This window comes from Convolutriloba macropyga, chromosome 5 (assembly GCF_964194025.1).
Source record: "Convolutriloba macropyga chromosome 5, txConMacr16.3, whole genome shotgun sequence".
NCBI lineage: Eukaryota > Metazoa > Xenacoelomorpha > Acoela > Convolutidae > Convolutriloba > Convolutriloba macropyga.
This window is the reverse complement of record NC_134472.1, coordinates 63,861,990-63,876,554: the sequence shown is the minus strand read 5'-3', so window position 1 is coordinate 63,876,554 and position 14,565 is coordinate 63,861,990. Positions and strand designations below refer to the sequence as shown.

General features: G+C 34.7%; 1 protein-coding gene across 5 annotated transcripts in view; it reads left to right on the top strand.

The window, feature by feature from the left end:
- LOC142339545 (alkaline ceramidase-like) overlaps window positions 1–12,654 on the top strand; it is a 31,007-nt gene extending 18,353 nt beyond the window's left edge. For 2 of the 5 annotated variants that reach the window (XM_075389662.1, XM_075389660.1), the window contains exons 2-5: window positions 3,210–3,587; window positions 7,275–7,423; window positions 11,056–11,279; window positions 11,380–11,802. In XM_075389662.1, coding sequence (XP_075245777.1) covers window positions 3,489–3,587; window positions 7,275–7,423; window positions 11,056–11,279; window positions 11,380–11,702 — 795 coding nt within the window. In that variant the 5' untranslated portion in view covers window positions 3,210–3,488 and the 3' untranslated portion in view covers window positions 11,703–11,802. Of the gene's footprint in view, window positions 1–3,209; window positions 3,588–7,274; window positions 7,424–11,055; window positions 11,280–11,379; window positions 11,803–12,338 lie in introns of those variants that run through there. The other 3 variants (XM_075389659.1, XM_075389658.1, XM_075389663.1) reach the window with 3 other exon arrangements.
- The last annotated feature ends 1,911 nt before the right edge of the window (window positions 12,655–14,565 follow it).

Sequence of the window (14,565 nt, the reverse complement as noted above, 5' to 3'; positions counted from 1 at the left end):
GTCTAATCACAGGTCTATTTTCTTTTCTGACACCTATCAACCTTGTGTCTACCATAAATCAGGTCATAAATCAAATTTTAACTAAATCTTTAACCTTGAAACCCAAGGCTTTTAGTACATTTTTTTATATACGTGTGACACTCACAGTTTTTTGGGTTATCTTCATTTAGTGACTGACTTTTTTTAGTGACTATAGTACAAACCAGTTGATTTAAAAGGTCATTTTTTCATGACGACAACTCTGAGAGTTGTTTCCGGAAAGCTTGCGGCTATGTTTTTGAACTCGTCGTCTAAATCAAATATTCTTACGACCTGATTTCTTGGAATTTACTTTTTCAATGACTTCAGTGAATTCTACTGCTTAAAATTTACTGTAGTTAAAATTTGTGTGCGCGACGTTATTTCCGCTTTTAGGTCAATTGCATGACTTACCTCACTAAAAAAAGACATATGAACTCACTTATGCAACCTTAAATTTTTTGAACACTTACCAGCTAAGGTCAATAGTGTGCATCTAAGTACTGCCAAATCATATACTCTAATTCTTGAGTATTAGTTTTAAGTATCAGTTCTTAAAAACTGTTTTTAGGGCTTTTGGCTTATAGACCTTATGTGTCATTAAATTGACAGTCCAAATATAACCAAAAAGTCTTGTGGTCCATAAAAGAACTGGTGGTTGATCTGTCTATCTTACCTCTTCAGTTGTAACAGTTCATGGAAGGCCACAAGCGTCTATCTCGACTATTTTCCGGCAATCTGCCAGCTATGTTTCATAACTATTCACACCGCATTCTGGAATAAATGATGGTTCTTTAAAAAATGTGGGGTGAGGTTTTCGATCTCGTTTTTTTTTTACGAGGGATGAGTACTCATAACGGGGTAAATTTTTCGATACTAGGTTTGTTCACTTCTGTAAGTTCTCAAACAGTTTTACCCCGGACTAAACGTCAAATTCTAATGAGCACTGAGCATGTCCCTTTGTAGACTTGGTACTTCTTGAAGCAAGTCTGAATTCTCGGCCAAGTCTTGACAAGTCTTGAGCAAATAATGGCCAGGACTAAGCACGCCTTGAATCAAGTCTTCGCACGTCCCAAAAAATCCAAAAAATAGCCGAGAAATTATAAATTGTTTCTAAAGTGATGATTAAAAAAATGGTGCATAGCTCATTTAGATTGGACTTGAACTGGCGATATTGTATATCTGACTTACCTCAAAAATTAGTATATGAGAATTACAAGGCCAACAAGCCCACCCATAAAAATCATTGATCTCAATGAACTCGTACTCCAGTCATCAAAATCTTATCGAACATCCTTGCCCCTGACAGGGTTCCTGTTTGATTACATATCCTGGTAATTTATTCTCCCTATCCAGGGCAAAATGGTTTCAATTTTCGGATCCAGGAGAGTGTTCAATTGCGGGTTGGGATATTGACGTTTCTGTAGCCAAAAACTCAACTCGAGCTCTAAGAACTGCAATATATTTCCTTCTTGGGGTAAAGGTGATACTGAGTCTTCTTTTACCTGTAAATATTTTTTCGAATGACCTATCAACAACTTGAACTAAACCGGATTCAATAATATAGCCAAAAAATTGATAATAATGGGAAAAAAATTGTGGCCAAAATTTGACCGAAAACTAAAGCTTCCACCAGAGAGCGATTCGACACATCATTATACCGCTGGCATGATTTGATCCAGCAGTGATGTCAATACGATGTCGAAAAGAACACAAACACTACTCGTTTTTGCACAACGTTACTCGTGCTCTTTTTCTGGACCAATCATGGCACATTTCAAAACTTTTTGGTCACTTCGAAAATTTTTTACTAAAATATTTTAAGACTTGTCAAGTCCTGGCAAAATTTGGCCAATACTTGGCTAGCCTTGAAACTAGACGTGATCAACACCAATTTCTAAAACAAAACGTGTTTTATTGCCCGAACGATGTTGAAGTCTTGATCAATATTTATCCAGTGACATAAACGTCTTAAATTGACATATCAGTCCTCATCGCTTTGGCCAAGACTTGACTAGTCTTGAATTAAGTCTTTCCAAAAACTTGGCAACTCTTGAGTCAAGCACTTACAAAGATTTCGCGAGTCTTGTGTTAAGTCTTTGTGAAGACTAAAGAATTCTTGAGTCAATTCTTTGCCCAAATTTGGCAAGCCTTGAGTCAATTCCTGGCCAAAGTTGACAAGTCTTGATCATTGCGCAGTTGATATGCGCAGTAGGATTTTGCGAAGACATTTTTTGTAATAATTGCATTGCTAAATTAGCCAAAGTTTGTAAAATTTTTCACGATAAATTTGTCAATCCGACCAGGCCATTTTTAACTTGAGCATATTTCAACTTAAAATTTTCAATACAGTAACTGCGAAGTTATATTTTACTGTTGCCTGAAAGTAATGGCCATGATTGGAACACTGGGGTGGTATCAGAAAAATTTTATTCTGTATCAATGAGTTTTGTGGTAGTTCTCGCATTTTCTCGCGCTTCTGTCTTCAATTTGGAGGCCTTTGAAGGCGAGCCGTCGTGAATGAGGTGTTTTTTCTTTCGATGCGAAATAAACGAAAACCAATACTAAAAACTGTGCTCAAGACTTGACGCAAGACTTAGACCAAGATTTTCTAATGACTTGTGAAATCTTGGCCGTGACTTTCTCGAGAATTGTCATGTCTTGCTATTACATAAGACTTAATTCAAGACGTGCCATGTCTGAAAAGTGACATGACTTGCAATTTCACTTAATCAGTACTCATTACGACTTGACGCTCAGTCCGGGCGGAGAAGTATTGATCAAGACTTGAAACTCGTTGCAAGATCGTGTACATACAAGGATGTATCTTTTAGAACTATCGCATTTTGTATTATGCAATTCACATTTAGAAGAGAAATATTTTGAAAAAATATATAAAATTCACTGGTCTATCATATAATTCATCCAGTCAAAAAGGTTCTGATATTCTCAATGTTCCTGTACCTGTTTTCTAAAATTATCAAATTACTTTATTCCTGGATGTGTCATTAATGTAATCTTTTTTGAGAGTAGATTTATTGGGCAGTGGGATAAAAAGAAAAGAGTGCTATCTGTATGTACATATTGAGAGTTTTGGAAGTTTTTCAATTAATAGTTCCAGTAATAACAATTACTATTGTTTTTCCAGTAATAACAATTACTATTTTTGTTGACTTTTGATTTTTTTACAGGACGGCTTCTGAACTATTACTTTGGGAAAGTTGACGATTCCAGCAGTAATTGTGTCGCAAATACCCAAAAACAATAACTGCTTTTATTCCCAATTTGAGTTTGCACAATATCAATGAAGGGAAGCAACGAGGCAAAATTGTCCGGATTCATCGTGAACATTCGCAGAACACTTGCATAGAATTAACATTCCGGCCGATATCCAGATATCAAATACAGCCTCATATCGTCTTATATAATCAGTGGGCAAATTGTGGTCCAGTGTGGTGGTAGATATTACAATGAGACTCCCAGAAGCCTTCAAGCCTCTCAGTTCCAAAGTGGACTGGTGTGAGCCCAACTATCAAGTCACTCCCTACATCACAGAATTCGTCAACACGGTAAGTTTTTTCTGCCCGTAATGCACATAATCTTGACAGAATCTCTTATGTGCAGCTTACTTGATTTTGCTTTGAGAACTTATGGGGTTTTGAATCGAGAACTGCACAATAGTTAGAAACGTCACCAGGCTAAACTGGAACGTTATCTTGCAAGATCGTGCAAGACAGTGACTACCTTCCCTAGTCGAGACAGGATGTTAATCTTGCGAGAGGATGTTAATCATGCAAGCTCTTGCAATAAAATCTTGCAAGATTATGCATAATCTTGCGAGATCTTGAAAAATTAACATCCTGTATCAACTAGGGTTGCACGAATCTCCGGCTAAGATCCGGCGCTAATCGGGCTAATCGTTCAATAAATAGTTGGGTGACGAAATAGTTGCGTGAGTAGTAAAAATTATATCTTAATTTCACAAATTTTCAGTCAATCTAAATTTTACTTTTCGACAGAAAATAAATCTTTATGATGCTTTTTAAACTGAATTAGGCTGACAACCTAAATGTTTACAAATTGAAACAACTTAATTAAACATTTTTTTCAGTTTTTTTGTTTAACCTTATATCATTCTACGCTATTTGGTGGCTTAACTTCTTTACTTTGTTTAACTGTTTTGGATAACGAAGTCTTCATTATGCCTATAACTTTTTGAATTATCAAGTTGTTGAATAGAGGCTAATAATAGGCCTAGTGAAACAAAAAATCAGCGTTGAAAGCAGTGGTTGGTGAGTTTGGTTTTACAGTTGCGTTGTTTGCGTGATTTTGGATAGTTGTGCCAGTATCAACACTCAATTGCTCGAGTTTGATCCAAAGGTTTTTTTGTAGCGCTTGAAATTTAGACTCACCTTTTTTCTAGAATTCATATGATATATGACTTTTACGCCATTTTGCCCCTCTTGAATCTTTTTGCTAGATTCCAGCAGGGTTCACGATGTGGTCGCTAAGACTGATCAAAGGAATCCAATTGGTAAATCTCAAATTTAAATAATGGAGGATGGGGGAGTTTGAAATATGATATCTTTGTGGTAGATTAAAATAATGATGAAGAAGGAATCAACAAATGGTGCAGTTTTTTTCCATTTTTATCGTAAACCATTAGATACTATGTGGTAAGAACAAACTTTGCCTTAAGCATTCTGACAACTGAAAATTTAATGATATTGAGTTTTGATTTCGATTCATCATGTCCTACCTGCTTTTTATTTATCCTGTCTGTGCTTGCGCTACAAATCTATCAACTTTTCTCTGTTTGTCACTGAAAGCATCAGTAGTTCCGTTTTCGTCGTTTCTTTGTTCCACAGATATTGTTGATTCAATGTAGAATCTTCGCGGGATATTATAGTTTCCATCATAGATTTGAATTTTTGATCTCTTTATGTTGTTGTCTCCTTCAATGTTTGAGCTCATATTCTGCAAAAATTTCTTTAAAAAACGATCACAAATTTTGCTAACCTTGTGAGTTCTTAGTTGCCCACTGGACTAGTCCGAAATTAGTTTTAAGTTGAATAAGTTGCTCAAGCACCGCTGAAAAATATACGGTGCACAAAGATTCTTCACTTTGCCATTCTTCTTTGGTCTTGAAAAGTTTAGGTTTGGGTAATTCGAATATTTTAGTCTCATTTTTGATGTTGAGACGTTAAACCTGTACTCACTTCACTTTTTGAACTGTCAACTAGTCCATTCTATTTTCTGAGTTCCTATTGAATCACACTACTTTTTGGGACCCCAAACACAAATTCATGACCGTTGTTTGATACAAAGTTCACTGCGGTACTCTAAAATTTGAAGCAATTAGACAAAAATCAGTTTCTTGCTATAACTAAGACTCTAATGCTTGCCACACAGCTTCTATATAGAATGAAACCACGTCAACAATTTCTATTACAATTCCTAATTTCCTAATATAACTCCAGTACATGTGCATCTATTCCAAAGATTAGTTTAGGCCACATTGAAACTATTTTTTCCCAGGCTTGGTCTTTTAAACAGATTGTCTTCAAACTTGTTTTGTCAATAAGATGTTTAACGTTTTGTATGTTGAGGGGCCGCCAGGTTATTGTTCTTGCTGGTGCTTCAGTTGAGTTTGTTGATCAATTGGGTTATGCTATCAATAGTCGCCTCAACTTCTCAGCCGGCTATTATAGCGCTCTTATTTTTACATTTCAAAGAATTTCAATTGCATTAGGGCGCTGTCTTTTCTTAAGATCTGTTCACACACTTTCATGATTCTATAAGTCAAATTAGAGTAGTGATTTTGGTCGCGCCAAAACAGCAATTTGAGCAAAAATTAGAGTGGTTTGGCGGCGTAAAATTTTTGCACTCTATTTTTTTTTGTTAAAACGAGTGAGAAAACGGTGTTTGAACAAAAGTTTGCTTTCTCGCTAGTGGTTTTTTGTTCTCCTGCGTCAATTTTTCTTTGTTTCTTCATTGTTTATTTTTACTGTTTATTCAAATTTTTGGACAGAATTTTTTTCTAAATGCTTTTCCCAATCCATTCAGAGTTCATTCTAGACCTAGTTTTTTTAACCAAGTTTTAACCAAATTTCAATTTATCGCTATTGGTTTTTTGTTCACATGCGGAATTTTGACATTTTCTGGTTTTTTTTCGAACTGATTTTTAACAAACTTAGAAATGGTTTTCCCAATTCACTCATAGTCCGTTCTAGATCTTTTTTTTGTGTAGTCAATAAAAATTCTTTGAATTGTACGCCAGGACTTGTCCTGCTATGTTTTCTACTTCGTCGTACTAAAATTTTTCTGCTTTACCTTAGTTCACAGCTTGTTCAACTTCTTGCATGAAATCGTTCTGAATTCTCTATGCTAGATTAACTCTTCTCTCATTCTGCTAAAAGTGTATTAGAGAGCACTTCCTCAGCAAAGCAATTCAAAATGAACAGAGTCAGTATCAAAAATCGAAATCAGAAATAGGAAAAGGATAAATCAATAAAGCCCAATTTTAGATGTCATTTACTCAAACTTTGCTCTCAGTTAATCTCTATTGCTCATTGGAATTGATACCAGCCCATATCGTCTCACTGCAAAAAGACATCAAAACAGTTCGCACTTTAAAATGGTTTTTTTACGGAAATCATTTTTTTCATTAGTTTTCTTCTTCTTTTAATCCCAATCTTGGTTATGGGAATCAACGGCGTCTATTTTCCGGCGTTATGCCGGGTATGTTTTATTTTTACATACCAATAATTGTTTTTTAATTTACACACATATAAATTTGTTTTTCAATTTTTCGTACTGATAAATTCTTAACTTCACTGCGCTTTTTACCATTTGCATTTTATTCTTCTGGGTATTAGAGGAAATTAACATTGTTTCTTTGTATTAAGATTTCTCCAAAAATCTACTTATACTTCCTAACAATGAACGCTTGACGTATCAGGCGGCACTCTTTGAATTCTTGGCCTAATTTTAGTTGTTATCAGTCATTTTGGCTCGTTCTACTGCTGAATTTAAGGACATAAAACCAGGCAAACTTTATAATGAACTGTGATTAATATTAATACTACTAATAATTTGATTCTGCAGAATCGCAGCGGAGCAGCATTAGGCGTTTAGTCTACAGTGCATTAACATTGCCTGGTTCTGAGCTGTCTTTTTCTGTTACTCCCCCCACATCTCAGACTGTTCATTTAGTGAGCATGAATGTTCTTTATTATGATTTTGTGTTTTTTTAGGTGTCTAATCTTCCGCTTGTGGTGTTCCCAATTGTGCAGTACTGTCTCTACCTGAGGTACTCCTCCTACTGTCAACCTAATCTCAGATTTCTCCTCATCACCATGCTGATTGTGGGACTGGCATCCACTTACTATCACGCCACTCTATCGTATGTATACCCCAACCCCCCCCCCCCCCCCCGCCACTATAGCTTAAGAAATTTTTTCACGCCTCACCGGGATTCATACTGCTCTCACTTATTTGCCCTGGTTGAACATTCTTCCTAGTCAAACAAGGATCATACTTGGAATCATTCAGATCACGTGTTTCCCTGTGCAATGCTTGTTGAAACCGAGGAAATCGTAACCCGGGTCGAGAAAAAAATGCAAAAATTCACCGCTAAAATATGTAATTTCACCGCCCTTACAAGGGTCCGACCCTCTCACCTCCTGCATGTCATCCACTTCTTCTTCCACTGCGCCATCTCTAAATTGTTTTATTTTTTGTTTGAATATAAATCGAATTCACTCTACTTTCTCCAAAACATGCGCGGTGAATTTTTGTAAAATTTGCAATTTTTAGCGGTGAAATCACATAATTTAGCGGTGAAAAGTGGTGAATTTTTGTAAGTTCACCGCTTACTCTAGTGGTGAAATTACATAAAGTCATCGCTTAGAAAAAAGTGTCAAAAAGATGTAAGATTAAGGGGTAGTTTTAGTGGCAAGGCAAATCTAACAATTCCTCCCACACTCACCCTTAATTTCACCGGATTCTTTGCTGATCTCAAACATCTTTAACAATTTTTTCTAAGCGGTGAATTTATGTAATTTCACCGCATTCACCGCTTATCTTACATAATTTGGACATTTTTTTCGAAGCGGTGAATTTATGTAATTTCACTGCTAAATTAAGCGGTGAAATTATGTAATTTCAGCGCTACCAGGCGATAAAGTTTTTTTCACCGCATTCACCGCCTGATTTATGTACTTTCACCGCATTCATCGCTTATCTTACAAAAATTTCCGCATTAACCGCTTATCTTACATAATTTTGGGTTGAATGGCGGTGACACCTCGACCCGGGAAACGAGAATTTTGTACGAATGCTCACAGTTCAATCTTATTTCTTCTCCTTTGAATCACACGAAAAATTGTATCTTAGCCGATTTTTCGTGGAAAAACAAACAAAAGATAAAAGGCCCACTTACAAGAGAAAATTTGTAAATTTACACTTTTTACTGGGCTTAGCCATGAAATTTAAACCTAAATACTAGAGAGGTTAAGAAGCATCACAAATGTCCGTTCGCACTTAGTGATCCCAATATTAAAACGAAGGTATAATTTGATAAATTGAAAACGATTTGTTGATGACAGTTATGACTCTAATAAGAAAGGTTGACCAATGGTGTTGGATTTTGGCGTAACTCTTTATTCTAACATAGGCTGAGGGTAAAAATATAGAGTGGCAACTAAAGCAATAGAGTGGTAAAAAAAATTGAAACAGAACTTTTCTGCTAATAAAACAATCTTTGTTTTGAGGCTTTTGCCCCCTTGAAGTTTTTGTTTTGCATTATTTAAATTTCCCTCTAATTCACAATTTTAAGCAGCTGAACTCATATGGTGGCCGTTAGCTACTAAAAGTCAACTGGGAAGTTCGTCAAAAATGGTGTCATTTGTTCACTTTAATTTTATTATCGGTTATAGTGTGAATTTAGTCCAGTAGTGAATTTTGTCGCCCCCCGACTGCAGCATGCTGCAATAAGCAAGATCTCCCACTACTCATTCGAGTGCTTTTCCTCCAAAGTAACTTGGTTATGATTTGAAGCTTCATTTTGGTGAAGAAAATTTAAATACAAAATTGAGCTCTTTTTACAGACTAGCTTCCCGACCAAATTAAGATGCATCATTCGGTTCATTTCACCAATCATATCCAACAAAATGGATCGTGAAAATGTAAAATGGTTGTTAAATCATGATGTTACAAGAGAATTGTTTGGAAGTTATTTCATTTTTTTGTCACGAAAATCCACAAAATGGCCAATTAGGCCATCTTGTGGAATTTGGCAACAATTTTATCCTCAGATTTTGTCCTTCAAAATTAGGTTACATCAACATTTAACCGTATTTAAATTCCACGCGCTGCATCCTTTGGAATCTACATATAACCCAGTAAATAATGTAAAGTAAATAATACAAGTAAATAATGCAAGTAAATATAAACAAGTAAAAAGCTGATAAACTTTCAAAGACGCTTTGAAAACAAAGTGACAGTGCTGGAATTTTCAAACAACATAGAACTCTTTTATATAAATTGGATTATGTAATGAGTTTTTGTTTAATATAATTTTTTTTCCAGAGAAGAACCAAATGAGAAAAATTCAAGCAAAAGTTTCAATTTTCGAATTTAAATTTTTAAAATTTTTTTAAATTATAAATAATTTCACTTATAATATCTGGTTAAAACCGCTTGAACTATTATAAAATTCTTCAACTGATCAGGACCAACTAATAGGGCTGGCAAAGTAAATCAGTATAAGCTAACGAAAGCTGATTTGGTGAAGAATGAGTAATTGTATAATAATTTCTGAAGAATCCCTCTGCGTGAAAAGTCATTAGTAACTATAAACTTCTAATAAATTGCTCCTTTTGAAAAATGATTGAAAATTAATAACTTCTGAAAAATCCTTTCTCGTTAAAAACTGATGAGGAGTTATTAATTTCTGGAAAATCCCTCATCATTAAAAGTGATCAGTAAGTTATTCAATTTTTTCGTTCAAGTGTTTAAATTCCAAATGCAAAACTTCACAATAAAATTTCTTTGGAAATACATTCGTTATGATAAAATACGTTCGTAATTTGACTAAGTTGTGAAATTTCCCGCAGCTAAAATAAAACAATTTTTTCACTATCAGAAACTCAATTGTTGAATTTGGGTGGCAATTACAACTAGCTTTGAAGCAAAATCAGCGCCGAATAGATAAATTTAATTTACCAAAAAACACGCTCACTGGCTTAATTGAAGAATTCATTGACAAATTTTATCAACATATTTCACATCCTTAAATTCTCGTTTTCCACAAAACACAAAAATTGGAGTGTGGTGATAAAATTGGTCACCTTTCAATGTAGCAGAAAGTTTGCAGCCGCAAATAAATTTGTGTGTTGGAACAAATTTATTGTGTAAAATACTTAAAGTTTGAGCTAATGTACACAAATTTTTCCTTGTTAGAGATACGAGAAATTTGATTTTCAGCGTTCAAATCTAGATCGATGTTTATAGCGTTTTGATGGCTGGGAATGCAAAAAATTGTAATTCTAAGATTGCTGAAGTTTTTGTTATAAATTGAACCTTTCCTACGTTCTACATTTGCTTGTTCTTTGATAACTACATCTTTTGATTTATAGAAAATCAAGTGAACGATATTTTGTACTTAAGTTCTGATATAAATTTTTGCATTCGTCGAGCAGATTCTGAATCATATTCTTTTTCAAGCCTGGCCTCTTCTTTGAGGAGGGAATAATTAGAAACAGTCTGTTCAAGTATTTCAGTCAGTTTTCCGAGAGTCTTTTAACGGTACCCTTTCTACTGAATATATCTCTCCACAAAAGATATCCATCAGTCGAAATGTCAACAATAAACGAGCAAACCTCGAAAGCTAAGCAAAAATAGCGAAGTTCTTAACCACAGATAAAGCTCCAGGGTTGGAACAATTAAGTATGGAGACCTAGAGGATGAGGTCAGAGTGAAATTGGTACCTTTTAAAAATTAACAAGCGGCTCAGTCTGTTTTTGTTGTTTACAGATTTGCAGGTCAGTTGCTGGACGAGAACGGGATCCTGTGGAGTCTGATGTGGCTATCAGCCGGCTACTGGCCCAAACACCTCTTGCCATTTGGGATAAAGTCCAGGAGTAAATTCACTCTCTGCTACATATTCGTGGCCTTCTGCTGCACTGTCATGTCCATCTCGGCTCCTGAGTTCAACCAATTCGCTCTCATCGTATTCGGGATACCGTTCTTATTCACAGGTCAGATTATTGTCAGCCTAATCTCATTACCAAAAATGGAAAGCCCATCGAGAGATTTATGGCATGGAAAGTCCTAAATGAGGATTTTATTCTGTTTCAGTGATGACTGACTATTTCTCCTATCGCACCCCGACAGAAATATACAGGAGTTGTTTCCCTAAATTCATCCTGGGATTCGTCCTTGCATTCTTTGTGTGGACTCTGGACAAGACCTTTTGTCCTCTGTGGCGTTCCCTCTACATTCCCTACTTGCATGGAATCTGGCATATCATGACTGCTTATGCTTCTGCATATGGGATAGTTCTATGCATACACGAAGACCTCACAACTGGGGGGTACCCTCTGGAGAAAATTCACATGAGATATAAACCCTCATGGTTGGGTACTTTAGGCGTGCCCTATATCCAGTTCTCACCTTTATAGAACATGGTTGCCATCATAATACAACAAAGAATTTTGTCTCGGGTCGAGATTGAAGAGAAACTTTGTTTTAAAGTTATAAGTTCATTTTTAAGTTTATGTACCAGCTACAATTTCATCATGGTTACCAAAGTGTCAAATTTGATTTTGATTTTTTTTAAAAATTGGTAATTTCATTTTTTTTTTCAAAATTTGTACTTTCAAAATTTTTTGTTTGTTTTTGATAAACTGCATGAAATACACCAGTGCAGAGGTCCAAAAAATGGAATTTCGCAGAATATTATTTTCATTTTTATCCTCATAATCAATTATAAATTGTTTTGTTAGAGTAAACACTCAAGTAAAGTAAGCTCTGATCATAAATTGGAGCTTGAAATGATAGTTCACTTTAAGAAAGAACAGCTGAACTAAAAAAGATCCAAAATATTGTTCTCACTAAAATGCAGGTGACGTAGAAGCAACATAACGAGTTAGTAGTCGCTCTAATATTTTTAAGTTTCACTTTCGTATTTTTCAGGGTGGTTTTTAGGTTTATTTTGGCTTAAGAGGTTCTAACCCTCTAAATTTTAATCAATTCTAAGTTTGGATCAATTTTATTTAAAATGTTCTCGGAGCTCTCAAAATTTGTCTCGACCCGAGTGTCAAAAAAAATTTAATCACAATTGCCGTTTACATGATGCCGGAAAGATCAAATTCGTTGCACATTGTAAAACTGATTAACTCTATGCCGCATAAACTGCCATTTTATAGGAAAAAAACAGAAACTAAATAAAGACACAGTAATTATCTGGTGAAAAAAAAAATGAAAATTTAATAAAAACTAACCATTTGTATTACTTTATTGAACTGCAGTGCTATGATTTATCCATTTAACTCCAATGAAATATACTGTACATACAATGTAAAAAGATATTTCGAACTTTGTGTTCAATTTAATTTAATTATCAGCTATTAACTATTTTTTTCTCACACATTAATGAGGAGATTCGTGTGAATAATTGATACCCTCGATTTGGCTTTTCAATCCTGCTTGATTCTCACATAATGATCGCGACATATATATATATATATATATATATATATATATATATATATATATATATATATATATATATATATGTAGAAATTACAGTAAGCATGGAAAACAGTAAACGGGAAACAAGGAAAACAGGGTAAATGCGGTCTGGTTATTAACGGTTTAAATACGAGAGAATTTACCCAATGCCAAAATGCCCAATGTGACAAAATACACAATGTCAATCGTTCAATAATCAGATAACAAATAATCAAAAGGCATTGCTAACATATTTTTTCACTCTTTAAAAGATAATTTGATCTCATGTTTGGTTGTGAATTTTTCAAATCAAGTCCCACGAGCCACTGAGTCATGGCAATGGCCAGAAATAGTGAAAAAAAGGAGAGAACTTTACTCCAGCTCTGCTGTTTTGTTCAGTCAGCTTTTGAATTTCTGAGGACATCCCAGACAAGCACAGAGGGTATCATTGAAAAACTACTCGCGTCTAGAGTTTCACTACAAAAAAACAAATAATTTTCTTTCAAAATTTGTTTGAACTATTTTCGGCTAAATTCCGAGTCTGTTTCATCTAAATTTTATCCAATTCGATAAAAATTTACCAAAAAAGTTCTCATTGGAATCATTTACGACAGGTTACGACTTTTTTGAATTAGTTTTAGTAAAAACCAATAGCTTTTTTTTCAAACGCTGCCTTTGTCTAGAATTTAAAAAAGTTCAAAAAAGGATGATGGAAAAAATATTTGAGATTTTATTAACACATTTTATTTCATTTTCAACAATTTTTCAAAAATTTATCTTTTTTCTAAACATCACAAAAATATGAACTCAGAATGAAAAAAAATTTAATTCGTTCCTCCAATTTTCGACTTTTTTAGTATTCTCCTATATATTTTGCTGATGAGTTTCTAAGGAATCTCCTTTCTTTGAACCTACCTCTGACAGAACGCTTCAAATCTATTGATTCTCTCAAAGCATCTCACTCCTCCTCACTCAAGATTTCCTGAACCAATTAGAACAAAAAGATTTGGGAAAGAATTGTTTCAACTTTGACCACACTTTGTCGTTTTTGTCGTAGACAGTGATAAATTGCTCAACTCTAGGTAACGGTGAATATTTAGTTTTGAGTTCAAAACTGGAGTCTCTTTATGTTGCCCGAGTTTTTTAAAAAGCAGTACGAGATGCTGAATGTATACTTTGGTTTTTTCCTTTCTGGCGATAATGAAACAAGACCTCGTATTAAGGTATCGATAAAGCTCCAAACATTTAATATATTTTTCAGAACATTTTTTGCAGCTGCTATAACAAGCAAAACTTTAATTTTGGAATTCTTTAATTACACTATCACAATTTTGGACAATTTGTGAACGCGAGAAAATCTTAAGTATTGCCGAAATTTATTACGAAAGTGAACTGTGCGTACGCAGAAACCATGACTTTTACATTTCCCAATTGATTTCAATATTTTTTTAAATCTTCAAATACACTTCACTCTATGACCACTAAATACTTTGACAGCTACAAAGGGCGAGTTAGTCATGCAATTTTTGGTCAAAAGTGGATAGAAGCAGAGTCGTAGCAAACTTTCCCCGGGTTGGGGTCCCATTGGTCTCCACTAACGATCCACTATTATTTCACTAATCAACATTAGTGAATAACTAGTGTTTTGTTACCATTTTACGGTGAGCACTAGTGGATCAGTAGAAGAAGAATTCTGGAATACAAGTGTTACAGTGTTGGGCCACTAGTGATAAATTGGTGGAACACTAGAGGAAAACTAGCGGGCCAATAGTGAAAAAACTAATGCGTCACTAATGGAATTAGTGGCGCACT